The 14,556-nt window shown below is 37.3% G+C and overlaps 1 protein-coding gene across 5 annotated transcripts in view; it reads right to left on the reverse strand.

The window, feature by feature from the left end:
- The window catches only part of PAIP1 (poly(A) binding protein interacting protein 1), a 31,676-nt gene that overhangs the window by 2,310 nt on the left and 14,810 nt on the right, over positions 1-14,556 (reverse strand). For all 5 annotated transcript variants that reach the window (XM_004737922.3, XM_004737920.3, XM_045079533.1 and 2 more), the window contains 6 exons: positions 10,962-11,073; positions 9,397-9,522; positions 8,036-8,142; positions 7,307-7,424; positions 6,458-6,512; positions 1,915-2,008 (listed from right to left, as the gene is read on the reverse strand). In XM_004737922.3, coding sequence (XP_004737979.1) covers positions 1,915-2,008; positions 6,458-6,512; positions 7,307-7,424; positions 8,036-8,142; positions 9,397-9,522; positions 10,962-11,073 — 612 coding nt within the window. The remainder of the gene's footprint in view (positions 1-1,914; positions 2,009-6,457; positions 6,513-7,306; positions 7,425-8,035; positions 8,143-9,396; positions 9,523-10,961; positions 11,074-14,556) is intronic.

Genomic DNA, 14,556 nt, shown 5'->3' on the forward strand with positions numbered 1-14,556 from the left:
AAACATACGTATTCTTACTGAATACCCATAGCCATCTTAAAAGACAGGTATTACTATCATCCCCATTCTTTTTTAAGTAATCTCTACACCCAACATGGGGCTCGAACTTACAACCCTGAGATCAAGAGTCACATGCTCTACTGACTGCACTAGCCAGGTGCCCCTACCATCCCCATTTTAGAGATAAAAGAAAAAAGACTCTGGAAGGAGGTTAACTAAATACTGTTTTTAAGATTTGGGTTAAATATGTGGCACAGCCACAATCTGACTCCAAATCCTACCCCCACCTTTTATTTTTTAAAAGATTTTGTTTATTTGACAGAGAAAGACACAGTGAGAGAGGAAACACAAGCAGGGGGAGAGGGAGAGGGAGAAGCAGGCTTTCCGTGGAGCAGGGAGCCCAACGGGAGGCTCAATCCCAGGACCCTGGCATCATGACCCGAGCTAAGGGCAGGTGCCTAATGACTGTGCCACCCAGAGGCCCGTCGTTTCCCTTTTTTACACTTTTCCTCTCCAATAACAAAATGTCTATAGGGTCTCCCCCACCCCACAATAATCCCTTCCATCTACATGTATGACAAAACTATCTTGACAATCCTATCAACTGCCGATGGATCTTTTTCTCCTTGTTCCTCCATTTCCAGTACATGTGTTAAAACAGCCACAAGTGTATCAGGGGCAACAGCATGTAATGTTGACCAAGCAGTACCAAGCAGAACTTCAGAGGACAACCTGAAATTCAATGCCAAGAACAGCTTGAACTTCCAGTGGTATACCGGACAGGACTGAACCTTTTTCTTAATTGGATTTGAGTCCTTACATCCCCATATATTTTTTAAATTAAACTAACATATAAAAACATGATAACATTACAGGATGCCTGGGTGGCTCAGTCGGTTAAGCCTCTGCCTTTGGCTCAGGTCACGATCCCAGGGTCCTGAGATTGAGTCTTGCATCTGTCTCCTTGCTCAGCAGGGAGCCTGCTTCTCTCTGCCTCTGCCTGCCACACTGCCTGCTTGTGCATGCACTCTCTCTCGCTCTGACAATAAATAAATAAAATCTTTAAATTATAATTTAAAAAAATATGTGGTAACATTAGATCTCAAACAGACCTATAAACGTACCTAGATGGGAGAGAGACTAAAAGTGGTTCAACCTACAACACACATGACAGATGAGATGTAAGAAAAATTAAGTCAGATTTAATTTATTCCCTCCTCCACTTAGAAGAAAGAGAACCTAAGTAACTGGTCCAAATTCATATAAAGTGCTAAGAGAGCTGGAGGGCTAAACCTCAAAAGTTCTTGGTTCTTCTATAACTCGGTGTAATGCAATCTAATGGTAAGGGAGTAGTGGAAGTTTCCTTTATTACAAAGAATAGCAGGTAGAGATTGAAAGATGTGAATGGGACCGTAGCTCACACCTTTCCAGCAATCCAAACACTGCTATGTGGTGACCCATGTTCTCTTTAATCTTAATTCATCCTTAAACAGCCAAGAGCTGAGTCTTTTACTATCTGCCAGGATGTGGTTCTAAGTATATATGTATTTTCACTTAGTTCTGAAAAGGACTCAAAAAGGGGTCAACTATTTCTACAGATGGAAGAACAGGCATAGTTTGCCTAAGATCTGACAATACTAGAGCTAAACAGAATCTTTTTTACAAAACTATGCTTGAGTATACCACTATTTTCGTTTTCCCCCTCCAGATATGTATACATTTTCAGAATCATAGTCCGTGTTTTCTAATACAATTTCCTGAAAATTTTTGGCAAGCAAGTACACATACAAACTACTGTAACAGCATCAAATCAAAATGCACATTCTTTGTCTGCCTTTTTCTAATCTAAACTCCATCAACACACTATGGTCATAGAATGACCACAAAGAAAGTTAATAGCTAAAAAGAACTTACGGATCACCAGCCCCTGATAAATCTGTCCCATTTTCTTCATAATCTGGAAAAAAGTCTTCTCTTTCAAGTAACTCTTGGTATTTCTCTTGGTAATCTACAAAAAAAAATTTTTTTAATTGAATGCTGACAAAAGTCATAAAATAGCCAGTTATCCTAAAAATGCTTTTTAATATTAGTTTTAAGTAGATCCAACATTTAAATAGCAGGAAGCTTCCAGCTGCATATTTATTAGCTTTTACAAAACTTATATTTTAATAGGCTTGCTTTTGCCACCTGTGTGCTCTTAAATCTTAATTGTACTATTCTCCTAATTAAATGTTGCAATTCAAGGCCACTGTAGATATACCAGAGCACATGTCACAGCCAACGTGTATGCCGCTGATACTCTCTGCTGCTTTTTTCCATAAAACTAAATTTATATTTATACATATGTGTGTGTGTGTGTATGTATATATATATATACACACACATACACCTATCTACCTATTTATGTATCTATCTTGTTGGGAAAGAACATGTTTTTCCATATTCCTATTCTTCCTTCCACGAGGCAGGATTTTAATCAAATAGACTGGCCTCTGGTTCCCCTTACTCTTTCCCACGGAAATAAAGTGAGCTAGGTAGCTACCAGCTAACAGCCACTAGCCCCTGTTTCTCAATCAGATTAGCTAACCTAGCAAAGGTTCTGAGCACAGGGGATTTTCTTTTCTTCCCTCAGAGACAGCTGGAAGGTAGCTACCTGATAAATGTTTCAGCTATATAAACTTTCCCTTGGTTGGATTCTTCCAAGGCAATACGGGTAATTTTATAGCTCTCCATCTGCCAACTGTCTTAGGCAGAGTTACTGAGTATCTTTAAGATTAGCATGTCCGTATGGAGTACTTATCTCTGAATAATAAAACCAATCAGTATGTATTAAAGCTAGTTACCTTAAAATTGGGTTTGCTGTGAATAGCTACCTCAAATTTCAACAATTACACTAGACCATATTTCCCCCAAGATTACCAGTCTCTATAAAGCTAATTCCAGCTTAAAGGATTGATGATATTCTGACATCCAATTTTGGCAATCTGGAGACAATTTTAACTGTAGAACCTTCCTGCAACAAATACTTGAGGTAACAGATTAAGACAAACACTCTTTAAAATGCACAGATGAGTTCAGAAAAAAAGAAAACCCAAGTCCCTTGATGACCAACAAAAAGGGAACTGAAAATCATACATAACTACTCCAGTCAGGAGGCTGTCAGACCACATGCTCTCAGTAATAAAGAGGCTTGGATTGAAAAACCCACAGAAGGTCAGAAAGCAAGGTCTTGGGTCCATGTGAAACGGAGATGGAATTCATGTTCATGCGCCCACCTCTCTCTACATGAATCACGGCCCTTCAAAGGGTAGGTATCTCAAGCAAGAGGTGGACCAGGAAGAAAACAAAATGGAAAACACTCTGGTGGCAAAGAGAGATAGCAAAGAAGTTTGCTTGTCTTTTCTTGGCTTTGAAGTAGGAACAATAGTACTCTGAAGAAACAGGTTCCTCAGAGAATTTGTAATAATGGGCCTACACCTTAAATTTCTACTACCCACATATGACAAATAAAAACTTGTTCCAAGTAGGTTTTACCCCAGTGGCTCCTTGGCAGGGATAGATGTTATCATAACCCAAGCCATAGGAGTTTTTGTGAAGGGAAAAAAAAAAGAAAAAAAAGAAAAGCAGTTAAAACATGAGATTAATCACAAAGGGCCACAATATACATAACTTCAAATGGCTTAGAAAAGTGTAGACACAAAAAGCGATAAAGCAAAGAGAACAGAAGTTAACAAAAGGTATATCTGAGTAATGGGTGGACAGGTATTCTTTGTATAATTTTTTACTTTTGTAACTTCTCTGTAAGTTTGAGATCCCTTCCAAAAAACTTTAAGACCGTTAAATATCAGATTGCAATGAAAAAAGATCAAAATAAATTTTATGTGATAATAAAAATAGCAGGGTTAGAATTAAAAGACAGAACAAAAACATGAGACAAAAATAAGCATGTTTAGAAACTTCTATAAACAAGAGTTACAAAAAAGCCTACAAAAAACACAAATAGGTTAAACAAATGAGACACAGACAAAGAACAAAGAACCAAAATGATTCAAGGTAACTTTGAAGAATAAGAAAATTTGTCTCACCAGACACAGCAAGATATAAAGGAAAGTAGTAATTAAGACTGTAGTATTGGTATTAAGACAGACAAAAGGTCCACATGCACAGACACAGGAGTAAGATCAAAGTTTAGAAAGGAGGGACACGGTACACATCAGAGGGACATTACACTGAGAAGAGAGGGTGGATAACTCAATACCAATTGCTGCAATAAGAGAACATGGAATATTTAATTCCCACTATATCACATAAAAATAGCCAGTTGGATTAAAGACCTAAATACAAAAAGCATCAAAGACTTCCAGAAGAAAATAGAATTATGGGGCGCCTGGGTGGCTCAAGTGGGTTAAACCCTTTGCCTTTGGCTCAGGTCATGATCCCAGGGTCCTGGGATTGAGTCCCAAGTTGTGCTCTCTGCTCAGCAGGGAGCCTGCTTCCTCCTCTCTCTCTGCCTGCTTCTCTGCCTTCTTGTGATCTCTGTCAAATAAATAAACAATCTTTAAAAAAAAAAATAAAAAAGGATAAGAAGAAAATGGAATTTGATGGTAATACGGAAACATTCTCGGCCAAAGAGAGCAGGAACAAGACAAATACATTTACACGAAAACTTGATGTTTCTACAAGACTAGACAAACATAATGGAAAGACAGCATATACTGGGAGAAGCCCAGAGTCATTTCTGGTCTATGTAAGGAATCACAAACCAGTTAAGAGACGAAATGTGATCCAAGAGAAGTATGGGCAAAGACTACAACTAAGCCAATTCTTAAAAGAAAGAAAACAACTGTCGAGAGAAACATGAAAAGAAATTATCAGTAGGAAAGGAAATGAAAATCTACAATTTCGTACAATCTAACTGACAACAATTAGGTCTGGTAATAACCGTTGCCAAGGATGAGAAATAGGAACCCTCCCATTCTGCTGGGGACAGATCATGTGGTATAGTCAGGCTGGAAAGCATGTTAGCAACATTTAGTGAAGCGGAAGATGCACATAACTTACAATGCAGCAATTGTACTTCTTCACCCTGAAGAACTTCCCGCACGAGCTCAAGGACTACTTAAAGAGGTCTGTACAGTACTGTCTCTAGTAACGAGTATGAACCATCCAACTACCCTTAAATAGGGACCTATAACCGGTGCTTTCATCTGACTGCAGTATTATTTGGCATTTAAAATGAACCAAAGCTGTATATACTTCAATGTGAATAAACAGCAAAAACACTGAATAAGAAATAAGTTGCAAAAAATGTGCACAGTAAGATACCATTTAGGTTCCTGCTACTGTGTGATATTACACTGCTTATAGACTCATAGGAAGTAAAAAGACATCACAATGACCACAACATCAGGATGGTAATTACGTCTGAGAGGGAAGCAATGGAAGGACTGGCGGTGGGGGGTCAGGGCTGGGTCATAAGACAAAGTGGTTTACCAGTTATCCGTAAGGTTTTATTTCTTTAAAAACACCCAAAGGGTGCATTAATCTGGCAAAATGACATTGGTTTATCCTTTACAGTGAATCAAAGTCAGTTTTTTGTAGTTTATATAACAATTATATACATAAATATATATATATTTTAAGATATTTTTTAAAAATCTCCCCACAGGGAGCCCAACAGGGCTTGATCCCACAACCACGAAATCATGACCCAAACAGAAACCAAGTTGTCATATGCCCAAAAGACTAAGCCACCCAAATGTCCCATGTGATTTTTATATTTTGAGTGTTTCAGAATTTAAAGTTGAAAGTTAAGCAGTACTTCTTTCCACCTTCTTTTAGGAACCGGATAGTCAGTGCCTTCTATCCAGAAGAAGCTAATGGGAAAATTCCAAATGGTTCTAATTTTCATGAAATGAGAAAATTTTCCCTTGCTCATACTGTAGTTGCATTTATCACAATTAAAGCAATCTTTATATAAATGGCCCTTTTCTGGAAGGGGAAGTGTGCGGAGATTTAGATTTTAATTAACTTTGACCTACTATTAATGAAACCCTTAATTTTAGTATCTGCAAGTATTAACCCACAGTAATGACTGTTGTACTCTATGTAGTGAGCTAGAACCATCTTCCCCTTCTATCTTAACTACCTGAAAGCTAATTTCATAAAAATGAAATTATCAGAGAAAATATAAAACAAAAATGGTTGTGTTTGAGGGATTCTTCCAACCCACTGACCCACTGTGTGTTTTAAGACACTGTACAGTCAGACTTTCCATTTGCATGGTTCAAAGTGGTTGTCCCTGTAAAGAATATTTTATAGGAGAAAAACATTTACCCTCATCTTAGAACAATGTGCCCACTACAAAAAGCTACAACTCCGCACTGGTGAGGGTATGGTTTTCTGGAATTCACGAGATTACCAAGAAATTGGGGGCAAAGCCTGTGAAACGGCCTACCTGGATCAGCCGCGGTGAAAGGAACACCATCAGAGGTATAAAATGTTGGTTCATTCTAGGATGGATCAAAGTGATACAAATATGTAAGCATTTCAAAACTGATTTTTTAAAGCATATTAATTAATGAGGCCTGGCTAAGGTCACTCATCTGCACTCAATAACGCAGGCATGCACGAGAAACTAGCTTCCTGATAGCCATTTTCATCTCATTGGGAAAGTCTATGATTTTCAGATTTCTATTCTATTTTCTCAAGTTCCTATGGCTATAACCCTGCTGTCTAGTTGGTCCCACTCATGATGAACGGTTTTGCTGTGTGCTGTGATTTAGCATTGTGTCAACTTATTTTTACTTGTGATTCTCCCCTCCCCACCATTTTTTAAGGAATTTCCAAGGCTGGGGTCTTAGGAGCATTTCTCCATTGTTGTGTTAGGTTTGGTCATGTCAGGAGCTTCAGGACATTACTGGTATGGGGATCACTTTTATTTTCTTAATTTACTATAAAGTGCAAAGTCAAAGTGTGACATGCAGCTCTTTGGTTATAAATTCCCTGGGAAAACTTCTTTCCACAATCCCACACAACTCTGTTCAAGTCACCGATTTCCCTTTCCAGTCGATGGATCTTTCTCTAATCCACCCTTTCCTTAGAGATTCCATGTTTCTTCCTCTATTTACCTGGCCTCCTGGTTGCCATGTGACCCTAAGCTAATGAAAAGAATTACTGCATTGAATTCTGAGTTTTTGTTTTTTTTTGTTTTTTTTTTTTTAGAATACCTTTATGTCCTTATCCAGAAGTTTCTGAAATTGGATCCAAGCAATAAATAAAACTTAAAATGCAAATGCTGGCATACCATAAAATAGTTAGGATCATTTTCAGGTGTTGCTTCTCTGTATGTTGAGGTTGCATGAACTCTACCCCAGTTACTTGACCGGAGTTCTACAAGCTTCAAGAGCATTTGTTTCACTTCTCTGCAGAAAGAAGTTGAAAAGGAATTAAGGGTATCCACCAAAGTGTTGTCAGACTCTAGATTACCACAGATTCTTAAAACTATGTTTCATAAATTTAACATGTGCATCTAAGTGCTTTGATTTTTTAGACACTTGCTATACTGACATAACCTTTTTTAAGCAGCCTTGAAAGTTGTTTCATCTAACTCTGACTACATGGTTCTTAAAGGCAGTGGCTATCCTGCATTTTTATGCTTCCAACTGGACTTAAAACAGCACTTTATCCAAGTATTTACTGAACAATTTAAAGTCTGAATCATTTTACTTTCCAATGGACTCCTATCTCACCACAGGAAAATCTTAACCTTTTCAATTTATAAATACAACTGAACAAAAAAGGTCAGGTGAACACAAGCCATAGCTAAAATATTATACCTCTGAAGAAAATATTCTTCTGTAGATATGTAAGATTTCAACTCTTTTATAAGATTATAAGATTTTATAAGATTTGTAAGATTTGTAAGATTTTCAACTCTTTTATAGCATATATAAACTCTTTTTATAGCATATATAACAGACGAAAAACAATCTCGACAGAAAAAGAAACTGAGATCGGCTGGCTAGCTACCCACCTGCTGCAATTAGCATCTAGGACAACATTTTCAATTCTCTGAATGATTTCTTCCATATCAGTCTTTCCTTTCTCCTTCCAGGCATCTTCCAAAACCGACCCTGTCAACTAAAAAAGCAGATAATCAGTAAAATAAGGAATTCAGTAAAATACGTAAGTTCTATTAGAAAATTATTAGTAGCAATTCAAGCATTCTTTGAATAAAATGAATTTGGTAAGTTAAATATCCCAAATTATTCTCCACCACCTAATAGTCAGGAATCTCTAAAACCCTGTTTTTTCTGATTGAGAGAAACTAAAGCAGAACCTGAATCACAGGTTTTATGTGTCAATGACTATAGGATATATTCTCTATGGAAGTTAGGCTATAATATTTTAATCAACCTTTTACTTTTTGAAATACACAAAAAGTATGGAAGCTCTGAATTTTAAAAAAAATACAAACTTCAGGGGGAAAAGATTTACAGATATAAAACAGTAATTCATAGAAACAACAAAAAAAGGCTAACAAATGTGAAGAAATGCTTAAGTTCACAAATGATCAGGAAACCACAAACCGAGATTTTTGTTTTTACTCATCCGTCACCTATGACAACACAAACCCAGGTTGATCATATCCATCACTGATAAGAATATGGGGAAAGCAGTATACTTACTCACTGTCAGTAGGACAACAACCAAACACATATCAGTTTGGCATTTAGAAGGGAAACTTGACATGACTTCTCTAAATAAACTATACGATGTTCACTGACCCACCAAATGTGTAGGAATTGAACCTACATAAACAACTGCACATACAGAAGTGAAGTTACTGAAGAAAGATAAATCTTTTGGGCTATGCAAAAATCTAAGATCGTTGTTAGATAATAAAAAAGCCACAAAGAGGGTGATTTTATGAGGGCACAAATACATACATGGGAAAGGAAAGAAAAGAAATTTACAGACGAAGGGTGAAGGACTTCCATATTTTTGCTTCTAAATTTACATTTTCATATTTAAAAAATCAGTACAGGGGAGAACGGGTGGCTCAGTTGGTTAAATGTCAAGTCTTGATTTCGGCTTGGGTCATGATCTTAGGGTCATGAGACTGAGGCCCATGTCAGGTTCTGTGCTCAACATGGGGTCTGCGTATCCCTCTCCCTCTGCTGCCCCCCCATCCCACTCGTGCACGCTCTCTCAAAAAAATAAAACCTAAAAATCAGTACATACTGGCTTTCCAATGTTTAAATTCAAGGGCAAAGCAAAGTGTCAATATTTAAAGTAAAAATTTAATCTTGAATTCACTGCATACTATACTTTCCTTTAAATCATAAATGAGGTAGAAAGATTAATTTTAAGAAAAACATACATAAAACCTACCTTCAGTAATTTTACTGCACAAATTAAGTTGTCATCCATAGGATTAGAAAAGAGGGCATTCAGCAACTCCCGAAGACCAACCTGAAGAATATCCGCTCTTGTCACCTGTCCATTTGTTCCCTTGATCTTTTGGGACAGAAGAAAATGAGAAGCAACGATGCCAAAATATTATAACAGATAAATAAATGGTCTAATGTGTTAGCAAAATAAGTGTTTTAAGTTAAATACAAAAATCAGAAATGCTCTGGTATCTTCACGAAATTAGACTTATTTTACATGTATATAAGATCTCTAATACAACCAGTAAACTATAGGTAAAATTTCCCATTTATCACACATAACATATGGTCAGGATAACGTAAGTCACCTTTATAAATTATTGCATCATAAAGCATTCTCAGGCTGATTAAGCTACCACCCTTTTTGGAACATGCAGCATTTTCTTATTTTTTATATTATTTAAAAATACTGTTCTGCATCAGAATCATCTAAGTAAGGTAACTCTCCAGCCAGAAGAGCCATAGGCTTGGGAGCCATACCTCAACTTTACACTCCCCACAGACATGGCATCATTACATCCACAGAGGAAACACCTGCATTCTTAAAAAGACTCTCCATTTACAGCACATTTTAGATGTTATTTTGGCTTATATAAAAATTAAACTGAAAGAGTAATGGATGAAATTTTTTAAAAATTAAGTCCATCCAGGGGTACCCGGCTGGCTCAGTTGGCAAAGCATGCGACTCTTGATCTCAGGGTTGGGAGTTCGAGCTCCATGCTGGGAATGGTCCCTACTTTAAAAAAAAAAAAAAAGGTCCATCTATGGTAAAATGGGATAGTAAATTAGGCACCAGATTGGACAGGGACTTTTTAGATGCACTGACTGAGATGCACATTTGGTGGTGGGTTTCCAGGGTCTTTTGATTAAGTTTTCAAATCAAAGTTAAAGAAGGTATAACCTATCTCTGGGATTAACTAGTCAAAGAAAAAAAATCAAGCAAATTCATTACAAAGTAATATTTAGCACTTACTTGCCTACTAACATATACCCAAATATACCACCAATTTACAAACTTGTTTACTACAGACTTTGAACAAAAGCATTTAATGTAGAAGATTAATTTATAAAACAGGACCAAGAAGAACAATCCTGGGTGAACTAGGGTGGAAAGAACCCTAGATACTCTAGTGCCCGCCCTGCCCTTTCAACTCAAAGCTGTGTTCTGCAGAGTGTGCTGCTTTTGAGCCACCACCTAAAAGTCAACACACGAAATGTGTGAATTCAAACAGGTATAATTATCTGTACTTCAAGAGCTTACACTTGTAAGGAAACCATGGCTTTCCAAAAATACACAGACTTTTTAAAATTCCCAATAACTACTTCCCAGCAGCCTCCCGGCAAACAGGAGAAACAAACATGACGGGACATTCCATTAGAACGCAGGCGCTGCCCTGAGTGGCCAGTGAGGCACCATCTCTTCCTCTCCCTTCACCCAGCCTTATTCCGCCCCACATCAGTTTGTGTTCCCACGCTTCGTCAGGACTTAGAACCATCTCTCCTCACCTCCAGGTTGAGATAGAGCTCTCCCAGGAAAAGGACGAACGCATGGAATCGTTTCCGAGTCACATCGTCGCCTTTTGCAGCTTGATCTTTAACTTCATATTCGGTCCGACATCTAAGGAAGACACACCTTTTAGAGCCACACACTGCTTTGTTTTCTGAACAAATAGGATGACCAGCTGGCGGGTTCGCTGTCCACAAGCAATACAGAGACAAGCACCATGCACCAATAATGCCCTGACTTTCTGGAGTAAAAAGTGTTCCTGTCTATTGTAGAGACCAGAACATGCATCATCTTTTCATATGAAAATTCCTAGTTTTAAGAAACTAATGGGTTTGTTTTCACCTATTCGTATTGGATCAAGTTTGTAATCTCTTTAAGCAACACAGGTTTCATGAGGTTCACTGCCTACTGGCACTGGAAAGAAAGAAAATGCCTCATCTTTGTTTTATCAGCTTTTTGTCAAGAAAACACTTTTTTATATATTTCTTTTAAAAGCACTGTTTTTACTCAAATTGTCTCTGTAAATGTTCTACTCTAAGTACATGAACTTTGAAACACATCTTTATATAAATATATAGATAGATGGTCTCCAACTAAGCTGAAAATAAAATGAAGTCGTATTAAGCCTATTATCCTTAATAATTTCCGTTATACAAATCAGAAAAATGGAGGGAAAAGACCCCAACTGAAATTCACATAGAAACAGACGCAATTAGTTTGGTCTTAATATCCCAGAGACCAAAGGAGTCAAATAACTTCGTTTCCCTAGCTTTATTTCCCCCTGACTTGGCCCATCTGCCACCCTATAAAGTATCTAAAACAATCACGGTTAACCTGTCATTGCCTATGTCAGTGAATTACGGAGTCAGCTGTTATTAAAAAGGATTTTTTAAATGTACATTAAATGTTTACCAATTTGGCGTTAAATATTTCTTTTTTGATCAGGTGGCAGAAAAAATTCTAGGAGAGCTATGTGTTTTGTAAAGCCGATTGTTGACAGTTCTGTTAAAGACAAAAAGAGGGGTTTATGAAGACTGAATGGCTTCCATGTATAAGGAATCAGTTGAGGTTGGTTTTGGAAAAAAAACAATACATTTTTTAAGGGAAAAAGAAGTCACTGCTTATCAAGAATTTACCTTGGGTCAATCTGTGAATCAACCATAGACCCAAGATAATTTATCGTGTCTACATGGCCTATAGCTTATAAGCTATATTAAACGATCAACATCTCGTTTGAGTCTTGACTCAAACATCACATGTTTGGTATCACATACCAAATGTGATATGGTAAGACATTTGTTGTTGCCTAAACATTAATTATTCATCAGAAAAAAAAGCTGGGATACACCTATAAATGAAACATTCTGGCTAATAATAGAAAGGACAACTTAATTAATGCCAGTTTAGTTATCCAAGAACCTTACTGGCTACTCTCCTTTTACTTTATTGGTAGCTTTGATGAAATGACCTTTTTGTTTTATAAATGCAATGACTATTAGATTATACATTAAGATATATTCATCCAAAGCAAAAGTAAATCCCTACCCTTGTAGCTCATTGATTATCTAGAGGAGAGGGACCTACACCTCTAAACAAACTGTTTTTAAGTTAACGATTTTTCAATTAGAAAAGCAATACATGCCTATCTCAGAAAGGTTAAAAACAGAAACAAATAAAAAACAAAGTCGTAAAACCCAGAGATAACTGCTATAAAGGTAACTTTTCAAAATACACAAATATTTTTAAAGTTAATAGAATTATACCTTGCTTTTTACTTGCTAAAGGCCTAGCACTTCCATTAGTATCTTTGCCAGTATTACAATATTATGGAAGCACAGATGGGGTAGTCAGAAGAGACGTGGAAGAGTGGAGTTCAATCACTTGATAAACTTTAAAAAAATCCAAGGCTCCACCTCAGTCCATCTACATCAGAATTCCAAAGAATGAGGACCGGGTCTTAGAGCCCTATTTTAAGTCCCTGGGGTGACTTTAAGGCATAGCCAGGGGTGAGTAATCCAAGGGAAAAGCAGCTAGCCTTTCTGCCATGCTACCTCCCAGAAGTGCTCATTTCATGCCTTTCCAGAAGCTATTCATCAAGATAAGGCTAAATAGCTTTTTAGAACTTTGTCATTTATATTTTCCCCAAGTTTTACCTACTTAAAGCCATTCCAAATATTTCTGCTAAAATACTGATCTTGGGATGCCTGGGTGGCTCAGTAGGTTAAGCATCTACCTTCAGCTCAGGTCATGATACTAGGATCCTGGGACTGAGTTCCCCAGTGGGCTCTCTGCTCAGCAGGGAGCCTCCTTCTCCCTCTGCCTACTGCTCCCCCTGTTTGTGAGCTCTCTCTCATGCCCTCACTCTCTCTAGCAAATAAATAAAATCTTAAAACAAAAACAAAAACTGGTGCCTGGGTGGCTTAATCAGTTAAGTGTCTGCCTTCTGCTCAGGTCATGGTCTCAGGGTCCTGGGACTGAGCCCCATATCTGGCTCCCTGCTCAGCATGGGAGTCTGATTCATCCTCTCCCTCTGCTCATGTGCTCTCTCTCTCTCTTGCTCTCTAATAAATTTTTTAAAAATCTTAAAAAAAAAATTAAAAACTGATTTTTTTAAGGATGCTTGGGTAGCTCAGTTGGTTAAGCATCTGTCTTTGGCTCAGGTCACAATCCCCGAGTCCTTGGATTGGGCTCTGGGCTGGGCTCCCTGCTCAGAGGGGAGCCTGCTTTTCTGTCCCTCCTTCTGCTTGTGCTTTCTCTCTCCCTCTCCCTTCCTCTCTCCCACGAATAAAATCTTGAAACAAAAACAAAATTAAATGGTCTTTTCCTTACTCATTTCTAAAAGGTCCCTCTGTTCATATTAGCATTCACTGCCATGTGTTATACATTTATAAATTTTATAAATTTATAAATTTCCCTATTTTTTACTTCATATAAATTTATGACCCTTCCCAATATTATAATCCATACGTAATTAGGTTTAATCTCTTGTTTCGGATTTGTGGATATCATGTCTTGCTTAAAAGGGCTTTACCAACTTATGATTTAATTGTCAATACTGTCAATTTTTTAGTATTTAGTGTTGCACTTTTAAGGTTTTTTATAGATTTGAAATATATTTTGGAGTAAAGAAACAAGAACCCATCTTTGTTTTCTCCCCCGACAAATGGCTAGCCAGTGGTGTCAGCAGCACAATTTACCCTTTACACACATATATATGAAGTATCTCTATCAAAAGCTTAATTTTGAAGTGTCTCTGGAGTCTATTGTTGGGATCTTTAGTCTGTTCTAGTCCAGTTTAACCACATGATGGAATACTTTGCAACCACTGAAAGTATCTTTAAAGAACTAATGGACCAACTATCAAACTCAAAGGCAACCTTGTTATTGAATAAAATGACTCCCATAAGAAGACTAGTTTCCCTAAATAAGCTTATGAATTCAAGGTCATGTCAAAAATATCTAATACCAAAAAGATCAATGAAATTTCACATACTGAGTCTAAAGTTCATTGGAGAAAAGAAGCATGCAAGAATAGCAAAGGAGATTCTACCCAAGAGATGTGGGAAGGGGACCAACCATACTAGGTATTAAAAA

The sequence above is a fragment of the Mustela putorius genome, unplaced genomic scaffold (genome assembly GCF_011764305.1).
Source record: "Mustela putorius furo isolate JIRA1106 unplaced genomic scaffold, ASM1176430v1.1 tig00000407_pilon_pilon_pilon, whole genome shotgun sequence".
Taxonomy (NCBI): domain Eukaryota; kingdom Metazoa; phylum Chordata; class Mammalia; order Carnivora; family Mustelidae; genus Mustela; species Mustela putorius.